The sequence below is a fragment of the Remersonia thermophila genome, chromosome 1 (assembly GCF_042764415.1).
Source record: "Remersonia thermophila strain ATCC 22073 chromosome 1, whole genome shotgun sequence".
Classification (NCBI taxonomy): Eukaryota; Fungi; Ascomycota; class Sordariomycetes; order Sordariales; family Chaetomiaceae; genus Remersonia; species Remersonia thermophila.
The window spans coordinates 773,598-792,353 of NC_092217.1; the positions used below are offsets into that span (position 1 = coordinate 773,598).

Sequence of the window (18,756 nt, forward strand, 5' to 3'; positions counted from 1 at the left end):
GCACGCGCCTGGCTTCTTCCTCCTTCCTTCTCTTTCCCCTTGCACTCTCTTCCACCTCCCAGAGATTTCTCCTCCAAGATACCCCCCTCCCCAAGACACGATCCGGTGCAGGGCACGCTGTGATAATTTCCCCATCACATCAACAGCACCTGTTTTTTCTTTGCTTCAGTGATACCCAATACCCCATTTTCTAATTTTCCTGAGATACCCTGCTGTTTAAGCACAACCCCCCCAATACATCAATCATAATGGCCGACACCCAGAAGCCCGTCGAGACCCCGGCCGCCGAGCCCGTCGCCGAGACCACCGCCGCCGCTGAGACCACGGCCGCTGCCACCGAGGCTGCTCCCGCCGCCGAGGCCGCTCCGGCTGCCGAGACCGCCGCTGAGGCTGCCGCCCCCGCCGAGGAGACCAAGGCCGAGGACAAGGCTGCCGAGGAGCCCAAGAAGGAGGAGGAGGCCAAGGAGGAGGCCAAGCCGATCGAGGAGGGCCACCTTGAGCACAAGGGCCAGGGCGCCAACTTCCCCAAGTAGGTGTTTGTCGCGTCGAGGCTCGCGATGGGTTATGCGTTTCTGTGTTCTAACGCCGTGCCATCAGGAACTTCCTGTACACCAAGCAGCTGTTCTGGTTCGGCACCGATGCCATCGACCTCAAGGCTGTCGCCTCGTTCAAGGCCGACAAGGTGGCCGATGTGGCTCACCACGTGACCGCCTGGGCTGCCGAGACTGGCAAGGGCCTGCTCTTCTACAGCGACAAGGGCGACAAGGCCGCTCCCGCCGGCGCCATCCACCTGGTAAGGGATCCGTTCATGTGCGGAGCGCGGGAACGCAGGGCTGACTCGCATGCAGGCCGATGCCTCTGAGCCCGTTACCGATGGCCCCACCAAGTTCCACTTCACCGCCAAGGGCCACAAGCACGCCTTCAAGGCCGCCAACACCGCTGAGCGTGACAACTGGGTCGCTCAGCTGAAGGCCAAGATCGCCGAGGCCAAGGAGCTCGCTGCCACCGTCACCGAGTCGGAGACGTACAAGAAGACGCTCGAGTCCCTCAAGCCCGCTCCCAAGAAGGAGGAGAAGAAGGAAGAGAAGAAGGAGGAGGAGGCTCCTGCCGCTGAGACCGCCGCTGCTGAGGCTGCCGCCCCCGCCGAGGAGGCCGCCGCTGCCACCGAGGCCCCGGCCGCCGAGGCTGCCAAGGAGGAGGCCAAGGAGGAGGCCAAGGAGGAGCCCAAGAAGGAGGAGGCTAAGGCTGAGGAGCCCAAGCGTCGCTCCGCCAGCCGCAAGCGCACCTCCATCTTCGGCAACCTCCTGGGCAAGAAGGAGGAGAAGAAGGCCGCCGAGCCTGCCGCCGAGGAGAAGGCCGAGGAGGCCAAGCCTGAGGAGGCCAAGGCCGAGTCCAGCGCTGCCGCCGAGGCCGAGGCCGCTCCTGCTGCTGCTGCCGAGGCTGCTGAGGCTGCTGCTGAGACCAAGGCTGAGGAGAAGCCTGAGGAGGCCAAGGCTGAGGACAAGGCCGAGGAGCCCAAGGAGGAGAAGAAGGAGGAGGCCAAGCCCAAGGAGGCCAAGCGTCTCAGGTAAGCATATGACACCGGTCGTATGAATCGCGAATGGCGATGGCTAACGGTGAAAAAAAGCATCTTCAACCTCTCGTTCGGCAAGAAGAAGGCCCCCGCCGCCGAGGCTCCCAAGGAGGCTCCCGTCACTGAGGCTGTCGCCGAGACCGCTCCCGTGATCCCCGCCGTCGAGACCACCGAGCCTCTCTCGACCGAGGTGTCGGCTGCCCCGGCCGAGACCCCTGCCCCCGCCGAAGCCGAGGCCAAGGCTGAGGAGGCTGCCCCGGCCACCAACGGCGAGGCCAAGAAGGAGGTCAAGAGCGAGAAGCGCAAGAGCTCCCTCCCCTTCACCTTCGGCAAGAAGAAGGAGAAGGAGGCTTCCTCTTCGGATGAGGAGACCGAGAAGCCCAAGTCTCCTTTCTCGAAGCTTCGCGCCACCATCAAGGTACGTTCCCGCGTGTCATGGTGATGGGTTGGGAACCGCCGCTAACGTTTTGCGATAGGGCAAGGCCAAGGCTGTCGAGAAGACCGCCGAGAAGGCTGAGGACAAGGCCGAGGAGAAGGCTGAGGACAAGGCCGAGGAGACCCCTGCCCCCGCTGCCGAGGCCGAGACCAAGGCTGAGGAGAAGGCCGAGGAGGCCGCCAAGCCTGCCGAGGCCGAGACCTCGGCCCCTGCTCCCGTCGTTGAGGAGCCTGCCAAGCCCGTCGAGGCCAAGCCGGCTGTCGCCGCCGCCGCTTAAGCAGCGACGCGTTTTGCGCCACCTGATGTTTCCTTGTCATGTTGATGAGCATCGGATCGGACGCGGGAGATGAAGCACGACACGGATGACGTCTCCTTTGCAACGCACGCCGCCATGAGAGGCATCGACATGCTCCTTTTTTCAACCTGTGGGTTTGGTCGGGATCGGATAATGCATTTCGAGATACCCAAGATTGGTTCTCTGATACCCCCTCGGCTCGTGGCTTCTGCGCGACAGGTCGGCAAGCGTGGCCTCTCGGTCATGCTCGTCGGCTCGTCGCCGTGCTGACAAGCCTTCTCTCCCTATGCCTGATTTTATTTCCTCTTTCCTAGTCAGCTCGCGAGGTACCATGCTGTTCTGTGCTCTTTTCTGCTTGGAGTGTTTTTGATACCCAGAGTATACCCCGCCTATCCTCCCTCGACAAGAGAAAGGCACAGTCGTTTAGGTTGGCTTTGGGTCTGTCTGTCTGATGAAGTGGACGGTGATGGCGAAGGACACAAATCACTGGAAAATCACAAAAAAACTTGGGGTCGGTGTTGAAGGACGAAGGAAGAGACATCATCGGACGGGCGTCCTAGCTACGGTTTCTCTCGCCACCTAGGGCGGGAGAGGGACGGGCTTGGATTGACCGAAGATCAACTCGTTAATAGTAATACACATACCTCTCGAGTGTTTGACATACACGATAAGTTCTCTTTTGCATGTGATGGGCTAGCATGTCGTCGAAGTCGTGTCTCGTCTCGTTTTCAAGACCTCATCAAGAGTTTCTGCGGGTGGGGGGCGCGGGCAGCAGCATCCAAAGTCTCAACACATCTTGGACGTCTCGATCAATTACGCACTAGACATTATGTAGTGGACGTGTGGAAACTAGCAGGTCTATCAGCATGTGCAAAAGTCCACGCCCAGAAAGTATTGAAGTGCTTTGGCTCCTGTGCTCCTCCTTCTGCCTCTATTTCCGGACCATCGCATACGCCTAGAACTCCCATCGAACCACTCCATCCTTAGCTTTTCCCGATGATACTGTGCACTTTGTCTCCCTCCCGGAGGCACCGCGCCATCCAAGGACCCAGACTTGCTGTCCTGGGCGTTTGGAGAATTGGTCGTTCGTGCGTTGCGAAAAGGAGACAAAAAACGGCCATCACTGCGCGTCCCAGCTCATGCTGGCGTGGTGTCGTTGCTATCCCCACAAGCCAGGAAACCCGCACGCTTCATCCCCTGGTCTGCGTTTCTTGTATCATGATATTCTTGTCATCGTCATCGACTTCGTTGGAACCCGGTGCGGAGACGCTTGTGCAGAGCGATATGTCCGCCGGAAAAAACAAAACAAAACAAAACAAAACAAAACAAAACAAAACAAAACAAAAGAAAAGAAAAAAAATGAATAGGTGTTTGTGAAGCAACGATGTATTTCCTCCCGCCCTTTGGCTGACCAGCAGCCGGTTTGAGATTGTGCCATCTCTTCCATGCAGACAAAGGGGCCACACGCCCATCATGCCGTCGATAGCGCTTCGGCGGCCGTGTCGAACTTCTTCATGAGCCGCTCGATCTTGGGGAGGAGCTCGGAGATGCGGAAGGGTTTGGCGATGACGCCGTCCTGAAGAAGAAAATGGAACCCGTTAGCGCAGGCTTCCTTGGTGACCTCGGGAGGGGGTAGCAACAACACAAAAACAAGGAAAAGCAGAAGAAACTCACCACCCCCGCGGCCATGGCGTTGTCGACCTGCTCCGGCCGCGCATACGCTGTGACGGCCAGGATCGGGACGTGCCCTGCCAGCCGGCCCTCGGCCTCGAGCCGCCGGATCTCGCGCGTGCAGCTGATGCCGTCCATGACGGGCATCTCGAGGTCCATGAGCACGACCGAGATGTTCCCGCGGGCCCTTTCGCAGCCCCCGCGGCAGATCTCGTCGGCGTCGGCACCGGCGGGGGCGTCGGCGTTGCCGATTCCTCCCGGGCCGTCCCTCCAGAAGCACGAGTGCCGCAGCTTGTCGAGGGCCTCGCCGCCGTGGTTGGCCACGTGGGTCTTGGCGCCGGCGAGCTGGAGCTGGCGCTGGAGGACGCGTTGGTTGACGAGGTTGTCCTCGACGATGAGCACGTCGAGCTGCTGGGGCTTTGCCTTTGGGGGGGCGGGCGGGGATGGGGTTGGCAGCGATGGTGGCGCCGGCGCCGACGCCCGCGGCGGCGGTTGGGCGGTTGCTTGGCTTGCGCGGATGGAAGGGTCCGGCGTGGGCGGTCTCGCCGGCGAAGGCGTCCTCTCCTGCTTCTCAACAGGTGATGAAGACGACGTCGCCTGCCTTGACGCAAGCGCCGGCCTTTCTGCCTCTTCTTGTTCTTCTTCTTCTTCTTCTTCTTCTTCTTCCTCCTCTCCGCTTCCCTCCCCGCCTGATGGGCCGTTCGACTTTCTCGCCTTGATGTAAAAGGCAAACGTGCTCCCCTTCCCCTTCTCCGAGCGCACGGCGATGCGCCCGCCCTGCAGCTCCGTCAGGGTGCGGCAGATGAAGAGGCCCAGCCCGGAGCCGCCGTAGCGGACGTGCGTGCGCGGGCTTGCCTGGCTGAAGCGCTGGAACAGGATGCGCTTCTCCTCGTCGCCCAGCCCGGGGCCCGTGTCGCGGACCGAGAAATGGAGATGGATCTTTTCGCCGTCTGCCCACTCGGGGTCGTTCGTCAGGTCGCGTTCGGATCCCGGCGAGTCCGGCCGTTGCCGGGGTGGCACGTAGGAGAGCTGGTCGCTGGAATTGTCGTCGTCGCTGGCGGCGGCGGCTTCCTTGCCTTCGGAGGGGTCTGCTGCCGGCAGGTCGGCTCTGGACGCCCCGATGCTGATGACGATTTTGCGCACGGGCCGGCCCTGGGTGAACTTGATGGCGTTGGTCATGAGGTTGATCAGAACCTGGCGCAGACGGGAGGGATCGAGGCGGACCCAGTCGACGGCGAGGTCCGCGTACGAAGGCTCGATGGCCAGGCGGCCGTCGATGCCCGTCGAGGCGAGCTCGGCCTCGAACATCTTGAGCACGTCGCGAACGACGGCGACGGGCCGCGCGTCGACGGGCGTTACCAGGAGCAGGTTCGAGTCGAGTTTGGAGAGCGTGAGAATGTCGTCGACGATGCGCTTCTGGTGGCCCGCGCAGAGAGAGATGGTGTTGGCCGCGTCGATGCAGCTTTCGAGGACAGGTCGAGAGTCTGGCGGTGGCCGTGGTGGTGGTGGTGATGATGATGATGATGATGAAGATCGAGGGCTCTCTTGTTTCCTTTCGTCCACGCTGCCTTGTTGGAGGTATTGTCCCAACCCCGAGGAGATCTCGTCCGCGCACTGCAGAATCGCGCTCAACGGATTCCTCATCTCGTGACTCGTAATGTCGATAAAGTTCTCCTGCTGGCGCTTCATCTCGACCGCCTCGTCACGCCGCCGCTTGTGCACCGACTCGGCCCACTTCTGCTGTGAGATGTCGGTGATGCAGCCAAAGATGTGCTTCAGCTCGCCGCCGCCGTCGCCGCCGCCGCCACGGCTCGTGGATCCCGGCGGCTCCCGCTCCGGGAACGCGCTCATCAGCGCCCACACGTCGCCGTGGTGGCCGTCCATGAGCTCCCGCGACCCGCGGAACCGGAACTCGTGCGTCACGGGCACCTTGTCCCGGACAAGCCGGCGCCAGGCTTCCTCGGTGCCGGGGCGGTCCTCGTCGTGGATGCCCTCCATCCAGTCGGCCAACGTCCGGGCGCCGCGCGGCAGGCCCGAGATGCGATACCACATGTCGTTGCAGTAGTTGATGGACCCCTGGCCGTCGGCGATGAACAGCCCCACGGGCACGAACTCGGCCATCCTCGCGAAGCGGTACTCGCTCTCGACCGCCTCGCGCGTGCGCAGGTGGAGCTGGAGCGACAGCTTCTGCTGGTCCATCGCCGCCAGCTTGGCCGCGCGGCGGCCGCGCCGGATCTCCTCCTCCAGCAGCACCACCGAGGCGAGGGACGTGCCGAGCTGGAGCGACAGGAGGGCGATGAAGAGCCGATACTCTGCGTTGAAGGGCCGGCGCGGGTTCGTGCCGAGGACGACGAAGCCGATGATGGCGTCACCGCGCGCGTCACCCGAGCCGCCTGCTTCTTCCTCCGCCTGTCCTCCTTCCGCCGAGGTGGAGGAGGATGCCGTGGTCAGCTGCACGGGAAAGACCACGATGGTGTGGCACGGGTCGCCGAAGCCGCACCAGGTTACGTCCTGGAGGAGGTGGGCGGGCATGGTGCCGTCGGCGGTGCTCAGGATGACCGGGGAGGAAGGCTGCGCCGCGGCGGAGCGCATGTAGGGGGCGAAGCCTTCGTTGCTGTGGCAGAGGTCGGCGATGCAGGGGACGGCACACGGGTGTCCCTCGGGCACGCCGACGGAGCCCTCGAGCCGGAGGGACACGTTGGCGAGGGTGCGGCGCGGAGAGGCGCTTCCCGGGCCGAACGGGCCCGACTCGTCGTCGCTCGCGGCGTCCTCGCAGGCCGAGTAGAGGAGAGCAAACGGGCAGTCGAGCTCGTTGTAGGCGAGCCCCTTCTTGAGCTGGGCCCAGAAGCCCTTGGTATCCGTGGCCTGCGCCGTCGCGACGCCGATCTCCGCCAGGGTGTGCATGCGACGCTCGGCGACGCGGCGGCGGGTGTTCTCGAACGCCGGGTTGTACAGGGCAACCACGTTGCCGTCGGCGCCGACCAGCGGGATGATGGCCCAGTTGAAGTAGGTTTCCTCGAGGAAGCCGTGGCGCCAGAGGAAGAGCAAGTCGTCGTGCTTCATGGTGGCGTAGGCGCTGGTCCAGGCCGCGTCGAACACGGGCTGGATCTCGTCCCAGATTTCGGACCAGGCATCGCGGTATCGCTGGCCCATGAGCTCCGGGTGCTTGTTGCCGGCGAGCGAGATGTAAGCTTCGTTGTAGATGGCCACGTACTCTTCGCCCCAGTAGAGCGCGGCGGGGTGCGGGCTGCCCATGACCACTGCGTTGCCACGTTAGCCATCGGGCGTTTGTCCACAAAAGGGGGTTGCGTGGTGGGCTTACTGCTCGACATGATGCGCAGCTCCAGCGGCCACGACTCGACGGGCCCGAGCGGCGTGGATGCCCAGTCGATGGACCGGGCGAAGCGGTGGTGATCCGACAGGGTCGGATCGTCGATGGGGATCTGGGTCCAGTCGAACGTGGTGCGCAGCGGAGGCGTCGAGAGCGTCAAGGTGTCGATGGCCAGCGCGACGGCCGAGTCGGGCGTCGAGTCCAGGCTGTCCCGCGTCGGAGAACGCGAGCGGCGATTGCCCGGAGCCGCGTCCAAGCAATCGCCGCATTCCCTCGGGGACAGCGCTTTGGGCGACTCCTGGAGGGATTCGGGCCCGCCAGAGGCCGGCTCGTTGGTGGATGGGGCGTCCTGGGACCCGGCGCCCCGGGCTAGCACCGGCGACCTCGGCGTGTCGAAGGGGGTGTCCTGGTGGTACCCGCGAACCACGCAAAAACGTCGGCGCAGGGTCGAACGCGTCCAGAGGAACCCGCCGTACGTGGTTGACGACGGCGCCAGGTCAGCATCCAGGCCCGGCCCGCGGACGGCCCACGCCTTGAACTCGGCATAGGCCGTGTCGAGCTCCGGATCGGCCGTCGCCGAAGCGTCGAGGCGCAGCAGCCCGAGGAGCGCCGGCACCGTCCTCAGCGCCGGGTTGGCGTAGATGATGCGCAGAAGGCTGGGGACTCCCCCGTCCAGATTGGCCGGGTCGTGCAGATCGACGATGAAGGTGGGCCGCTCGTCTCCGTCCAGGACCTCGAGGACCCCGATCCCCGAGAGGAGCTGCGCGGCTGTCGGCTGCGGCCAGGCGGTGCCATCGAAGCCGCCGCGCGACGTACAGCCGGGTCCCTCGGGGCTGGTGGGTATGTCGGGGGACGACCAGCTGCGCGGGGTATTGGATGACCGCGAGGAATGGCCCGCGCTGACCTGGCCCTTGGGCAGCCGGAGCGTGGTGATGTTGCTGGGCTTGCTGGCGTCGTCCATGAAGGAGGCTATGGATGGCGCGGGCTCGGTGGCCGGGACGTTGGATGGGGGGCAAATCATGGTGGCCGCTGCTCGTTCGAGCGGCTTGCCCGCTGCCGGGGGGAGGTTTGATGCCGGGGCCCCGGCGAAGGTGCCGGAGAGGGGCACCCTTGGCACGCTTGGGACCGGACACGTCCAAGACCCGACGTGTTCAAGGAACGCAGGACGAAGGGCGTCTTTTGATGGCGCCGAGCTGCTTGGCTGGATGGAGGTGGCAAGGTCAATAACCGGATCTCGGCTCGAAGGGATGCTCGGCTTGGTGGTGAGGGGGACTATGCAGCGAGCGATCGGCGACGAAGCGAGGAAGGGGGTGGGAGCGGGAGAGACAGATGGGACCAGGTGCTCCGCGATGGAGGAGACTGGTAAGGAAAGGTGGGAGAATAGAACATCACGGATCCAGATGAAAGCATGGGCATTGTCTAGGCCCAACTACGGTACAACGCTCTCAACACTGGGCATTTCCTCCGCCCCTGGGCGGCGGCCATTCGATCTTCTTGGCTGGGTTACAACGACAGAGGCAGGGCGTTTCCGGGAAAATAGTATCATGCAGACGTGGGGGGAGGGTTTGACCCCGGAGGAACCTGGTTTTGTCCCTTGTCTTTTTTTTTCATGTGCGACAGACCTTTTGAGCGGGCGAACATGAGGATCAGGACTGCGTCACGATCCGCCACCAAGAACCGGCACAACGGCACGGTGGAGAGTGGGAAAAGACGGCCTGGACGGCCTAGAACCCAACCGCCCCGGGTTTGCATGTAACTGTTCAAGGCATGGCCGATTGGATTGGCCATGCGCAGGCGAGCCTTCAAATGGGGGTTCCTTGCTGGAATGTCCTGGGCCTTGATCGTCCATTGTGGAAGCACGTGTCACCAAGACGTTTTCGTCCCATCCCCCCCGCTCCCAAGATTCCAAGAGGGATGCCCTATTCTGCGAGAAGCCTCCCGGGGAGGCCAGGCATGAAGCATCAGGCGGGCTCAGCGAAGCTGCCTACTTACATGATAGGGATCGATAGGGATCGATAGGGATCGATAGAGATCGGGCGTCGCTGGTCACGCGGGGGTTGCGTTGCGGTGGTCAGCGTCTCGCAGGCCTGTAGACATGGCCGTGCGAGATGTGTCTCCCTCGGTCTTGGTCCGATCGAAGCGGGCTTGGGTGTTTGTCATCGAGCGTTTTTTGATCGATTGGCGCGACTCGACGAGCCTGAGAAACTCAACGTGGCATGCAGATACATGAACTGCCGAACGGGGATCTCGCAATCGCGAGGCTCGATCTGCGGGAAGCGCCAAGCAAGCGAGGATCGATTGAAACCTTGTGCGTGCACGACAACGCTCGGTGCTGGAAAAGAACGGCATGGTTACCTCTCCACCGAGCAGGAGCAACATCTCCGCGGGTTCAACCGACAGGGCCGCGTGAAGCGTTTCTTGGCCATTCCAGAACCCCGGCGGCGTCTTCGAGGTCATTCCTGAAGCCGCTGCGTCTTCTAGGTTGGGCATTCCTGAAGCACAGCCGTCCTAGAGATCACCGTCGCCGGTCGTCGGCAACGGAGGATAAGTAGGTCGACATAACGCAACACCTACCCCCGGGACGCAGGAGAGATGCAAGAGGAAGAGCGTCCGGCAGTTGTGCGACGCCGCCGACCCCAGTCCACGATCTCTGCAAATGGCCCGGGGACGTGATGCAGAGCGTTGGCAGGCCGAATTGGCGCGCGACGTGATGAATTCCAATCTGCACGGGCGTTGGGAGCTCGCATCACTTGACAACGATGGAGAAGGGATCATGGATCATGGAGAGGGGAGCATGGATTGATGGATAGGCACTGAAGAGATGGATTGTGATGGATGATCGGCGCTAACTAACTACTGCGTACACAGTAGTTCACGTTAGTTATTGGGAATCTTGGGCTCGCTTCCTAGAAGAGCAAGACCACCAAAAGAGACCCCGTACTTACATAAGCAGGCCCACAGCTGGCGCAACGGCTGGCCATGTCGCTGGCCAACTGCCAGCCATGTCCCTCCACCCCCTGGTTGTTGATGCTGTCGGCCCATCGCAGCTGTCGCCCCGCTCCACCCACCGGGCATCTCCCTTCCATCGCGCTGCGAATTGGGTAGCTCGGCGCTTACGGCCTGCCGCAGGCAACGTCACACAGCCCTCTGATTGGACGGCGCCCTGTGACCGGCCTCCCTCTCGCAGCGTCGGCTCTCTTGGGATTGGAGGGCTAGTCACGCACTTCCCGGGCGGCACAAGAAACGGTGCGCAAGTGCGCGGGCGCAAACCACGGGGGCCGTGAGCGAGCTGCAGATGCTTGCCCTTAAGTAAGTCGGGGGGTCTGCCACTGGCCTCCCCCCCCGCTCCTTGGCCCTGGGAATGCTGCCGATATTTGACATCGCCATCTTCAATCCTCGCCGTCCTTGACACACCCCGACTCGTTCGGAGCCGGAGCTCCTCGAGAGATATCGGCCGCGTGCCTCAATCGGTGCTGGATGCGAGGCTCGCGCCGCCCTCCTGGCCGCTTCAACACCCAAGCCGGCTGCGTGGTCACCGTCGAGATCGGCTCTCTGGTGAGACAGAGATAGCGACGATCTTCGCAAGCTCGAGCCCCAGGTCATCATCGATCGCGATCCAAGGAGACGATACCCGCAGAGCCCCACCTCTCCGGAGCCGCCGTCGTCCAACCGGTGCTCCAAACACGGCGACAATGGCCCGCACCTACAGGATCCTCCGCCGGCCGTGGCCGGCCAGGGCTCCCCTGTACTGGAGCTTGATCCCCGAGCTCGCCGGCGTCGTGCCCATGTTGATCCTGTTTGGCGTCCAGCACCCCGACGCCTTCCGCACCCTGTTCTGGCGCATCGGCTTCGAGAACAAGCTCAACTCGAACCCCAACATGATCCTCTACGCCTACGCCAACTACGAGCCGCTGCCTCCCATCCCCTTTGTCTGGTCGTACAAGTAAGTGGTCCTCGGCCGGATGCTCGGCCGAATGCTCGGCTGGATGGTCCGGCAGGTGCTGGCCCCTTTGGCGATCCGAGGAACGAGGTCTTCTAACCCGCACGGCACGCCACCAGATTGACCATGTACAACGTCGCCATCTCCATCGTGTCCCTCTTCGTCCTGATCGCCAAGATGATCGCCATCATCATGAAGGTCTACTTCCCCGTCATCGGCACCGTTGTCGGCATCGCGCAGACCGCCCTCTTCGCCGTGAGCATCTACGGCCAGGCCGGTCCCGACTACGCCGATGAGCGCTATCCGAGCCCGTCGCCTTGGTACCTGCGCTACGGCTGCGACCTCGCCAAGCCCTACGACGCCGTCAAGAGCTGCCGGATGGCCCAGGGCACCTTTGCCGTGACGGTGTACATGCTGTACGTCCTCCTCCTCTCTTCGGTCCCTAGAAATAAATCCCCCTCCCTCGGAAAGCGCAAGGTTGACGTTGTCGCGCAGGGCTCTCTACCTCGCCCAAATGTGCTTTGCCATCTGGGCCATGCTGCCCAACAAGAACCTTGACAAGGAAGAGACGGAATCGGATGACGAGGAGCGCCACAGCCCCGTCCAGAAGGACAAGGGCGTCGAGGTCGAACTGCAGCAGGTGCCCTTCACGCCGCGGACTCAAGCCTTCCACGCCCTGGAGCGGAAACTGCCGCTGCGCGACACCTATCGTTAAGCGACGCGCCTGGCGGTCGCGACTTGTCGACCTGCGACTGGACAGATGGATGGATGATGGAAGGTCTGTGGGACAGAGCTTGTGTTGCGTCGCAGCTCTGCTGGCGGGGCGGGCGCCCCGTTTTCCTCGGGAGAGTAGGACTTGGGAGGAAAAGGAGGAGGAGGAGGGGGGGGGGGGGGTTATGATACCATATTGTTTTGTTTCTTCATGTTTTCTTGGGCGTGTAAAATTATCTGGATATCTCTGCTATCTCAGGATCGTGGCACGGTGGGTTTCACGGAGAGGTCTTGGTGGGCGCAGGTCTGTTTCTTTTCCAACTGCACAGAATCCAGTACGCAGGTAATGCAAAAGAACTCCTTTTCTTGCAGACGCAGCTCCTGTGCCGGGTCCGGTTGTCCGTGAGGGAATGACGGAGGAACCGATCGGGGAGACTCGATGCTGACATAACGTACCGCTTCTTCCCTGTTTCCAACAGCACGAAGGAGAGCATGGCTCACACATTAGCCATTAGCCTCATACCCACCCCTTGGATTCTTCTTCAACAACTTCCCCCATTGCCACATGCATCCTCCTTCCCCCATCATCGTGTTTCCTCGACCTGACAGGCTCCTCTTGTTTGTGCTTCCTCCTGGTGAAGTCGTCGTTGCTCACCACGCGGAGCCAACACCATGACCTCTGTTCGGAGCATCAGCTGGACAGTGCTTAAATCCCACGTCGCCTGCATGCTTCTGAAGGTCCAGAAGTGGACCCGCCCGGCCCACGTTCCGCCCCATTCCAGGTTCCGCGTCTTCGGGGCGCCAAGCCCGGCAATCCCCACATGCCGTAACCGGCCGGGAGTGGGCGGGTCCCGCCCCCATCACGCAACTGAACCGCGGCATCTCCAAGCGGGGGGTGGGGCTTGTCGCCGACGTCACCTCCTGTGTCTATACGGCCGCAATAGGGAACAACGACAACAGCACAGGCAGATCGGCTTACATTCGGGTCCTCCATGGGAGACATTGTCGACCTGAGGGCTGGTTGGGCTTCATCGGTCGCTACCTGACCTTATCGAACCCACCACCGCAGCAAGACCGGGCGGTACCCGACCCGCTCCCCCTTTCTGTATCCACCCGACCCCAACTTGGACCCGACGCTCCCTGAGCCGACGCTGGTCAACCACCGGCTCTTGGCACTCCCTCTGTCCCTCGGCCTCACCTCTGCGGGGGCCGGCTCCGAAGCTCCGATTCATCCCCGTCCGCCGCAATCTCGGAATGGCCATCCTACAAAGGACGCTACTCTTCACGGCCCGCGCCGCCGCCAGGTCGCAGTTCCGGCCATCATCACCACGCCCGCTCATCGCCGTGCAGACCCTGCGCCTCGCTTCCACCATGGCGCCAAAGGTGGGCGGACCCCTCCCACCCGGCTACCTCGTCCCATCTTCGGCGTGTACCCCCCTCTGACTAACACCCGACAGCTCAGGGACCCGTCCCTGTTCAAGCAAAATGTCTGCTATGTCAACGGCGAGTGGGTGACCGCCGCCTCAGGCAAGACGTTTGAGGTGCATGGTACGTTCGCCGCCAACACCCCCTGAATCTCCTCGGCCCGGTTCGCCCGGCTCACCACGGGCTGCTCAGACCCGGCCACGGGGGAGCTCATCGGCACATGTCCCGAGTTCACCCCCGAAGACACCGAGAAGGCCATCACCGCCGCCGCCGCCGCCTTCGAGTCGTTCCGTCACAAGACGGGCCGCGAGCGGTCCAAGCTCCTCCGCAAATGGTACGACCTCGTCGTCGAGAACGCCGAGGACATCGCGACCCTCATCACCTGGGAAAACGGCAAGCCCACCGCCGACGCCCGCGGCGAGGCGGCCTACGCGGCCAACTTCCTCGAGTGGTTCAGCGAGGAGGCCCCCCGCATCTACGGCGACACCATCCCCTCCTCGGTCCCCGGCAACCGCGTCGTCACCATCAAGGAGCCCGTGGGCGTCTGCGGCCTCATCACGCCCTGGAACTTCCCCGCCGCCATGATCACCCGCAAGATCGGCCCGGCCCTCGCCGTCGGCTGCACCGTCGTGTGCAAGGCCCCCGGCGAAACGCCCTTCACGCCGCTGGCCCTCGCCGAGCTCGCCCACCGCGCCGGCATCCCCCCGGGCGTCGTCAACGTCGTCACCGCGCTCGCCAACACCCCCGAGGTCGGCGAGATCCTGACCACCCACCCGACCGTGCGCAAGGTGTCCTTCACCGGCTCCACCCCCGTCGGGAAGCTGCTCATGCGCCAGTGCTCCGGCACGCTCAAGAAGCTGTCGCTCGAGCTGGGCGGCAACGCGCCCTTCATCGTCTTTGACGACGCCGACGTCGACCTGGCCGTGGCCGGCGCCGTCGCCTCCAAGTTCCGCTCCTCGGGCCAGACGTGCGTCTGCGCGAACCGCATCTACGTCCAGCGCGGCGTCTACGACGAGTTCGCCGCCAAGTTCGCCGCCAAGGTCCGCGAGTTCAAGGTCGGGAGCCCGTTCGAGGCGGGCGTCACGCACGGCCCGCTCATCCACGACCGCGCCGTGGCCAAGGCGGAGAGCCACGTCCGCGACGCCCAGAGCAAGGGCGCCACGGTGCTGCTGGGCGGCCGCCGCAGGGCCGACCTCGGCCCCAACTTCTTCGAGCCGACCGTCCTGACGGGCATGACGGCCGACATGGCCATGGCGTCCGAGGAGACGTTCGGGCCGGTCGCGGGGCTGTTCCCCTTCGACACCGAGGACGAGGTCGTGCGCCTGGCCAACGCCACCCCCGTGGGCCTCGCGGGCTACTTCTTCTCGCGCGACGTCGCCCGGGTCCACCGCGTCGCGGAGCATCTCGAGGTCGGCATGGTGGGCGTCAACACGGGCATCATCTCGGACCCGGCCGCGCCGTTTGGCGGCGTCAAGGAGAGCGGCTTCGGCCGGGAGGGCTCGTTGTACGGCGTGGCGGAGTATCAGGTCACCAAGATGATTACGTACGGCGGGATGGGCAAGCCGTTGCAGAGCTAGGATGTATCCAAGCGACGGTTGCTGCCTTTTTTTTTTTTTTTTTTTCTCGTTGTAGGTTGGTGCTAGAGAGCATGGGAGCTTGTTTGGAGCATGCCGGAAATCCATCTTTGTTGACTTACCACGCCAACAGGGGAGTTTGACGACTGGCGTAATTTCCCTCGGTCCTTTGCCGATTCTCCGTTGCCAATCCGATGCCCGTGATAGACGGGGATCATTCCCGAGCAAGAGGAGGGTGAGCAACCCTGCTTTGTAAATAACGACCCAGTGGTACAAATTATCCTGGGTGGGTACATGAACGTTGATTACTGTGTAGCTGTCTACCCCCCCTCCCCCTGTGTTTTGCCATGATCAATGTTATTTGCTTGTTGCGTACCTAATTATACAATGGACCCCAGTCCTGACAGTCACACAGCCACTGCCTCATGCCCTCTTGCCTCGCGTTGTCAAGGGCATCTGACAATGCCAGCACAACCCCTCGCTATTCAAGCTTGCCTTGCAACGATCAGCAAGACGTGGCAATCCGGGACCCAATCCTGCCGCTCGTCAACCGCCAGTTTCGAGGCCTTAGCTCTAGCAGACTACCCGCTCAAAAAGAAAAATGCACCACGCCTAAGCCGTCCTCGGGCATCTTCCCCCCCCTGCGTTGCCCAGCCTGTAAGGTATTCTGGTGGATTGTAATATGGTCCTCTTCATCAAACGTGCAATACGCTTTTTCCCGGTATTGCAGACGGTTTCCCTCCCGTTGCGAATTCCATGGGCCAGCCCGGAGATAGCGTAGATAGCAATGATGCTGAGAAAACAAGAACAGGAACAAGCACAGCTAGTGCAACACACTCATGGCCCTTTTGAGATTGGATCCTTTACCCCTCTCGAACTTAGCTCCGTGGCCCCGATGGCCTTCACTCCTTTGCTCGGTGACCCGAAGTTATTTGATCCTAACGCCCTGAGTCGTTGCAGCTTACATCGGAACCGGCTGGACAGCCTGCTTACAACCCCGCTTGTTTCTGTTCCGAGTTGAGCTGCTTTTTGGCGACATCGAGCTGGAGAAATCCGAGGATTACAGAAAGCAGTCCAAATAGGACCGTGCACGCCAGAGCTCCGAACACCAGCCAGTAGTTCCACCCTAGATACAGCTGTATTAGAATGCTTGTTCTCATCTTTCGCCGTGAGGGGGCTGCACAGGGGTGTTCTGGGCGAGCTATACCCACAGTATCCCTTATCGCGATCGTCATACCACCACCCTATCGGGCTCTGCGGCTTGGTTCTCATAAAGACATCCGAGAGTTTCAGCAGGCGCTCACGCCAGTACCTGAATCTCTCAACGTCACGGTCCGGGGACCCGTTACGGTAATCGCGGAAGTGAAGCGGGTCGTCTAACCCATGCTTCTGCGTCTGCCTTTTGAGCCACTTGTTACAGGCTGCGCTTTCAATCGGGATGAGCAGGTTCATGGTTTCCAGGGTTTCCTCGATTAGACCGTCGGGGAGGATGCCGCGGCTGTCAATGAAGTTAATGAACCAAGTCGACTACCTTGGGCGAAGATGTGGGCGGATGTAGCAAAGAATGGTGAGAGAAAAACAGCAAAAAGAGAGGAAAAGAGTATAGACACCGAGCCGGCACCTGAGGCACCGAAGCGGCCAGGGAGATAGGGGTAGGATCTGAAATTCTAACCTGGTGCCCGATTGTTCCAGCCTTCTCAGGGCTGTTACTTGTGAGAATAGATAGAGATACTTCCTCCTCAAGGTGAGATGCTCTGCAAGGGTATTCGTCCAGTTGATCTTGAAGCCAGCAATTCTTTCCATGTCTACGACATTTAGATATGGAGAGAACTCGTCTGTTTCCGGAACTTTACCCTGGCGCAGCTTACCCATGGGTGAGACGGGCCAGCTGGCCTGTTGCCCATCCTCGGCACCGCCTGACCCATAGCCGTATGGGTCAAGGTTCTTCCGGATTGTTTGGGCGAGGCTCTCTGTTCTGAGCCATGGAAGCTCTTTGACCCTAGGTTTGGGATAGGGATACTGCTGTGGTGGTTTCTCAGGCATGTCGTTGACGACGTTGACGTTGATCATCAACCAACAGCGCACGATGAACTCGATCGACGAGAGAAGTCTTTCATCAGTGGCAGTTGTGATATGCGTGGCGAGGGCGGTGGTTCGAATTGTGGTCAGGAGATGGTTTAGGCTCTGGGTCGAGTTGCTCTTGATGATGCGGAGAAGGGCAACCATGTCCTCGTAGGACTGGATTGCGATGCTGGGCTTCGAGGGGTTGCGGTACTCTTTCTGAAAATGATTGAAATAGGGCTCGAAGTACAGTATTTGCTTCAAGACATTGTCGCAGTTTTGATCGGGCAGCGGCCAGAACGCATCGATAACCATGGCTTTTAGGGCTTCGGAGAGCGGAACACCGGTAATGGAGAGTTGTCGGTTAAGGGACGCTGTCCACGGCGCTGTTCCTACCATAGGCACTGTTTCCAGTGCTCCCTCTAATGTATCCATGGTGCTATTTAACCGAATAGGTGCGATCGGGGTCAGGAGAAGGAGCTTTGTTGCAACCAAGGATTTGGCAGAGGGTGGCCAGCACCCGACATGTTATATCTGGTTGCTCTAGTATGCCATACTGCCGTCCTGCCCTGTGGCTGATGCCGATTTTGATTTGTCTCAAGGCAACGTGCCATGCGGTCTCAACCAATGAAAGAGAAAAAGACTTGCACTTTGGACCAAGGCCAAATGTAATGTGGCAGGTGCTGCGTCATGCGATGCGGGTTTGTCACTTTATCCCAGGGCTTCGCATTCGGTAAAAGCATCAGGGGATGGGTAAGGCTCTAAGTATCACAGAAGCATTAATATAACGAGCTGAAGCAATGCCAACGGCAAGGCTGCCCAAATCATCTGTACGCGTCAATTAATTACCTATACCTCAGGCATCAATTCGACATGGAGTGCGTTTCTTACCCCCATTCCACTTCAACTCCATGTCTCGTATGCCGATCCCCCCTTCACGTTGGAGTTCTCTGACATCCCCCGCTGTCCAGAACCTCCGATCCAACAGCAGCAACATGGGCCACAGAAAAAGGGGTCACAAGGGCATCAAGGCCATTGTGGGTATATCAAGCTCTCTTGCGGCTCCTGCGGCTCCCGCGGCTCCCGCAGCGGCCGTGGCCGGCCAGAACGAATAGCTGAGTGGGATGGCCAGATGACCTTCGTCTTTGCCACGGATGTTTTCAGAGAATCTTGTCGAGCTGACTGAGATGGAGGCCATTTAGCCTTTGTCTTTGCCAATCATGGCTTCTGAGGCCTTCTAAGGAAAGTCAAGGGACGAGCTATGGAAATTGATGGTGCTCGGGGGGGAGACGGGCATGTTTTAGCCACCACGCAACGGCTCTCGTCTCGTTCTAGTTGTAACTTGATGCTAGATAGGTACAACATGGCGACAGGTGTATGGGGACTTGGAACATCTAGGAATCCATCTCGGCTGACTCCCCACCAAGAGGGGGCTGACGACTGCTAATACAGCCTCCCTCGCCTCAGTCCTTCTCCGATCCTCCGTTGACGACTTGCATAATGCCTGTAATGGACTGGATCAATCCAAACAAGACAGTAAGCGATAACCCCGCAACAACGAACCGGTTGTTCCACCCTGGGGATATCAACATTAGCTCTCTCCCCCTGAATTTTGCCATAACAAACCGGGGTTGTTTGGGATATGAAACCTACATTGGGTCATGTTCCGACGGTCATGCAGCCATTGCCTCATTCCACGTGGCTTGGCGTTGTCAAAGGCATCTGAGAGCTCCTGCAGG

At 61.2% G+C, this 18,756-nt stretch overlaps 5 protein-coding genes across 5 annotated transcripts; 3 read left to right on the forward strand and 2 right to left on the reverse strand.

Annotated features, from left to right (window-relative positions):
- Positions 1-248: 248 nt before the first annotated feature.
- VTJ83DRAFT_217 (uncharacterized protein) lies at positions 249-2,286 on the forward strand (the record flags this gene model as incomplete). The annotated part of the gene is made up of 5 exons (XM_071008410.1): positions 249-529; positions 598-793; positions 849-1,567; positions 1,628-1,991; positions 2,050-2,286. 5 exons carry the CDS (start codon positions 249-251, stop codon positions 2,284-2,286), a joined length of 1,797 nt encoding a protein of 598 aa, XP_070869570.1.
- Positions 2,287-3,775: 1,489 nt separating this feature from the next.
- Positions 3,776-8,327, reverse strand: VTJ83DRAFT_218 (uncharacterized protein; the record flags this gene model as incomplete). The annotated part of the gene is made up of 3 exons (XM_071008421.1): positions 3,776-3,880; positions 3,979-7,235; positions 7,298-8,327. The coding sequence occupies 3 exons, from the start codon at positions 8,325-8,327 to the stop codon at positions 3,776-3,778; spliced, it is 4,392 nt and encodes a 1,463-aa protein (XP_070869571.1).
- Positions 8,328-10,998: 2,671 nt separating this feature from the next.
- VTJ83DRAFT_219 (uncharacterized protein) lies at positions 10,999-11,961 on the forward strand (the record flags this gene model as incomplete). The annotated part of the gene is made up of 3 exons (XM_071008432.1): positions 10,999-11,249; positions 11,366-11,662; positions 11,742-11,961. The coding sequence occupies 3 exons, from the start codon at positions 10,999-11,001 to the stop codon at positions 11,959-11,961; spliced, it is 768 nt and encodes a 255-aa protein (XP_070869572.1).
- A 1,250-nt stretch (positions 11,962-13,211) lies between these two features.
- VTJ83DRAFT_220 (uncharacterized protein) lies at positions 13,212-14,959 on the forward strand (the record flags this gene model as incomplete). Its single annotated transcript, XM_071008444.1, has 3 exons — positions 13,212-13,340; positions 13,415-13,505; positions 13,575-14,959. 3 exons carry the CDS (start codon positions 13,212-13,214, stop codon positions 14,957-14,959), a joined length of 1,605 nt encoding a protein of 534 aa, XP_070869573.1.
- A 986-nt stretch (positions 14,960-15,945) lies between these two features.
- Positions 15,946-17,452, reverse strand: VTJ83DRAFT_221 (uncharacterized protein; the record flags this gene model as incomplete). The annotated part of the gene is made up of 3 exons (XM_071008455.1): positions 15,946-16,082; positions 16,168-16,454; positions 16,629-17,452. The coding sequence occupies 3 exons, from the start codon at positions 17,450-17,452 to the stop codon at positions 15,946-15,948; spliced, it is 1,248 nt and encodes a 415-aa protein (XP_070869574.1).
- Between the last annotated feature and the right edge of the window lie 1,304 nt (positions 17,453-18,756).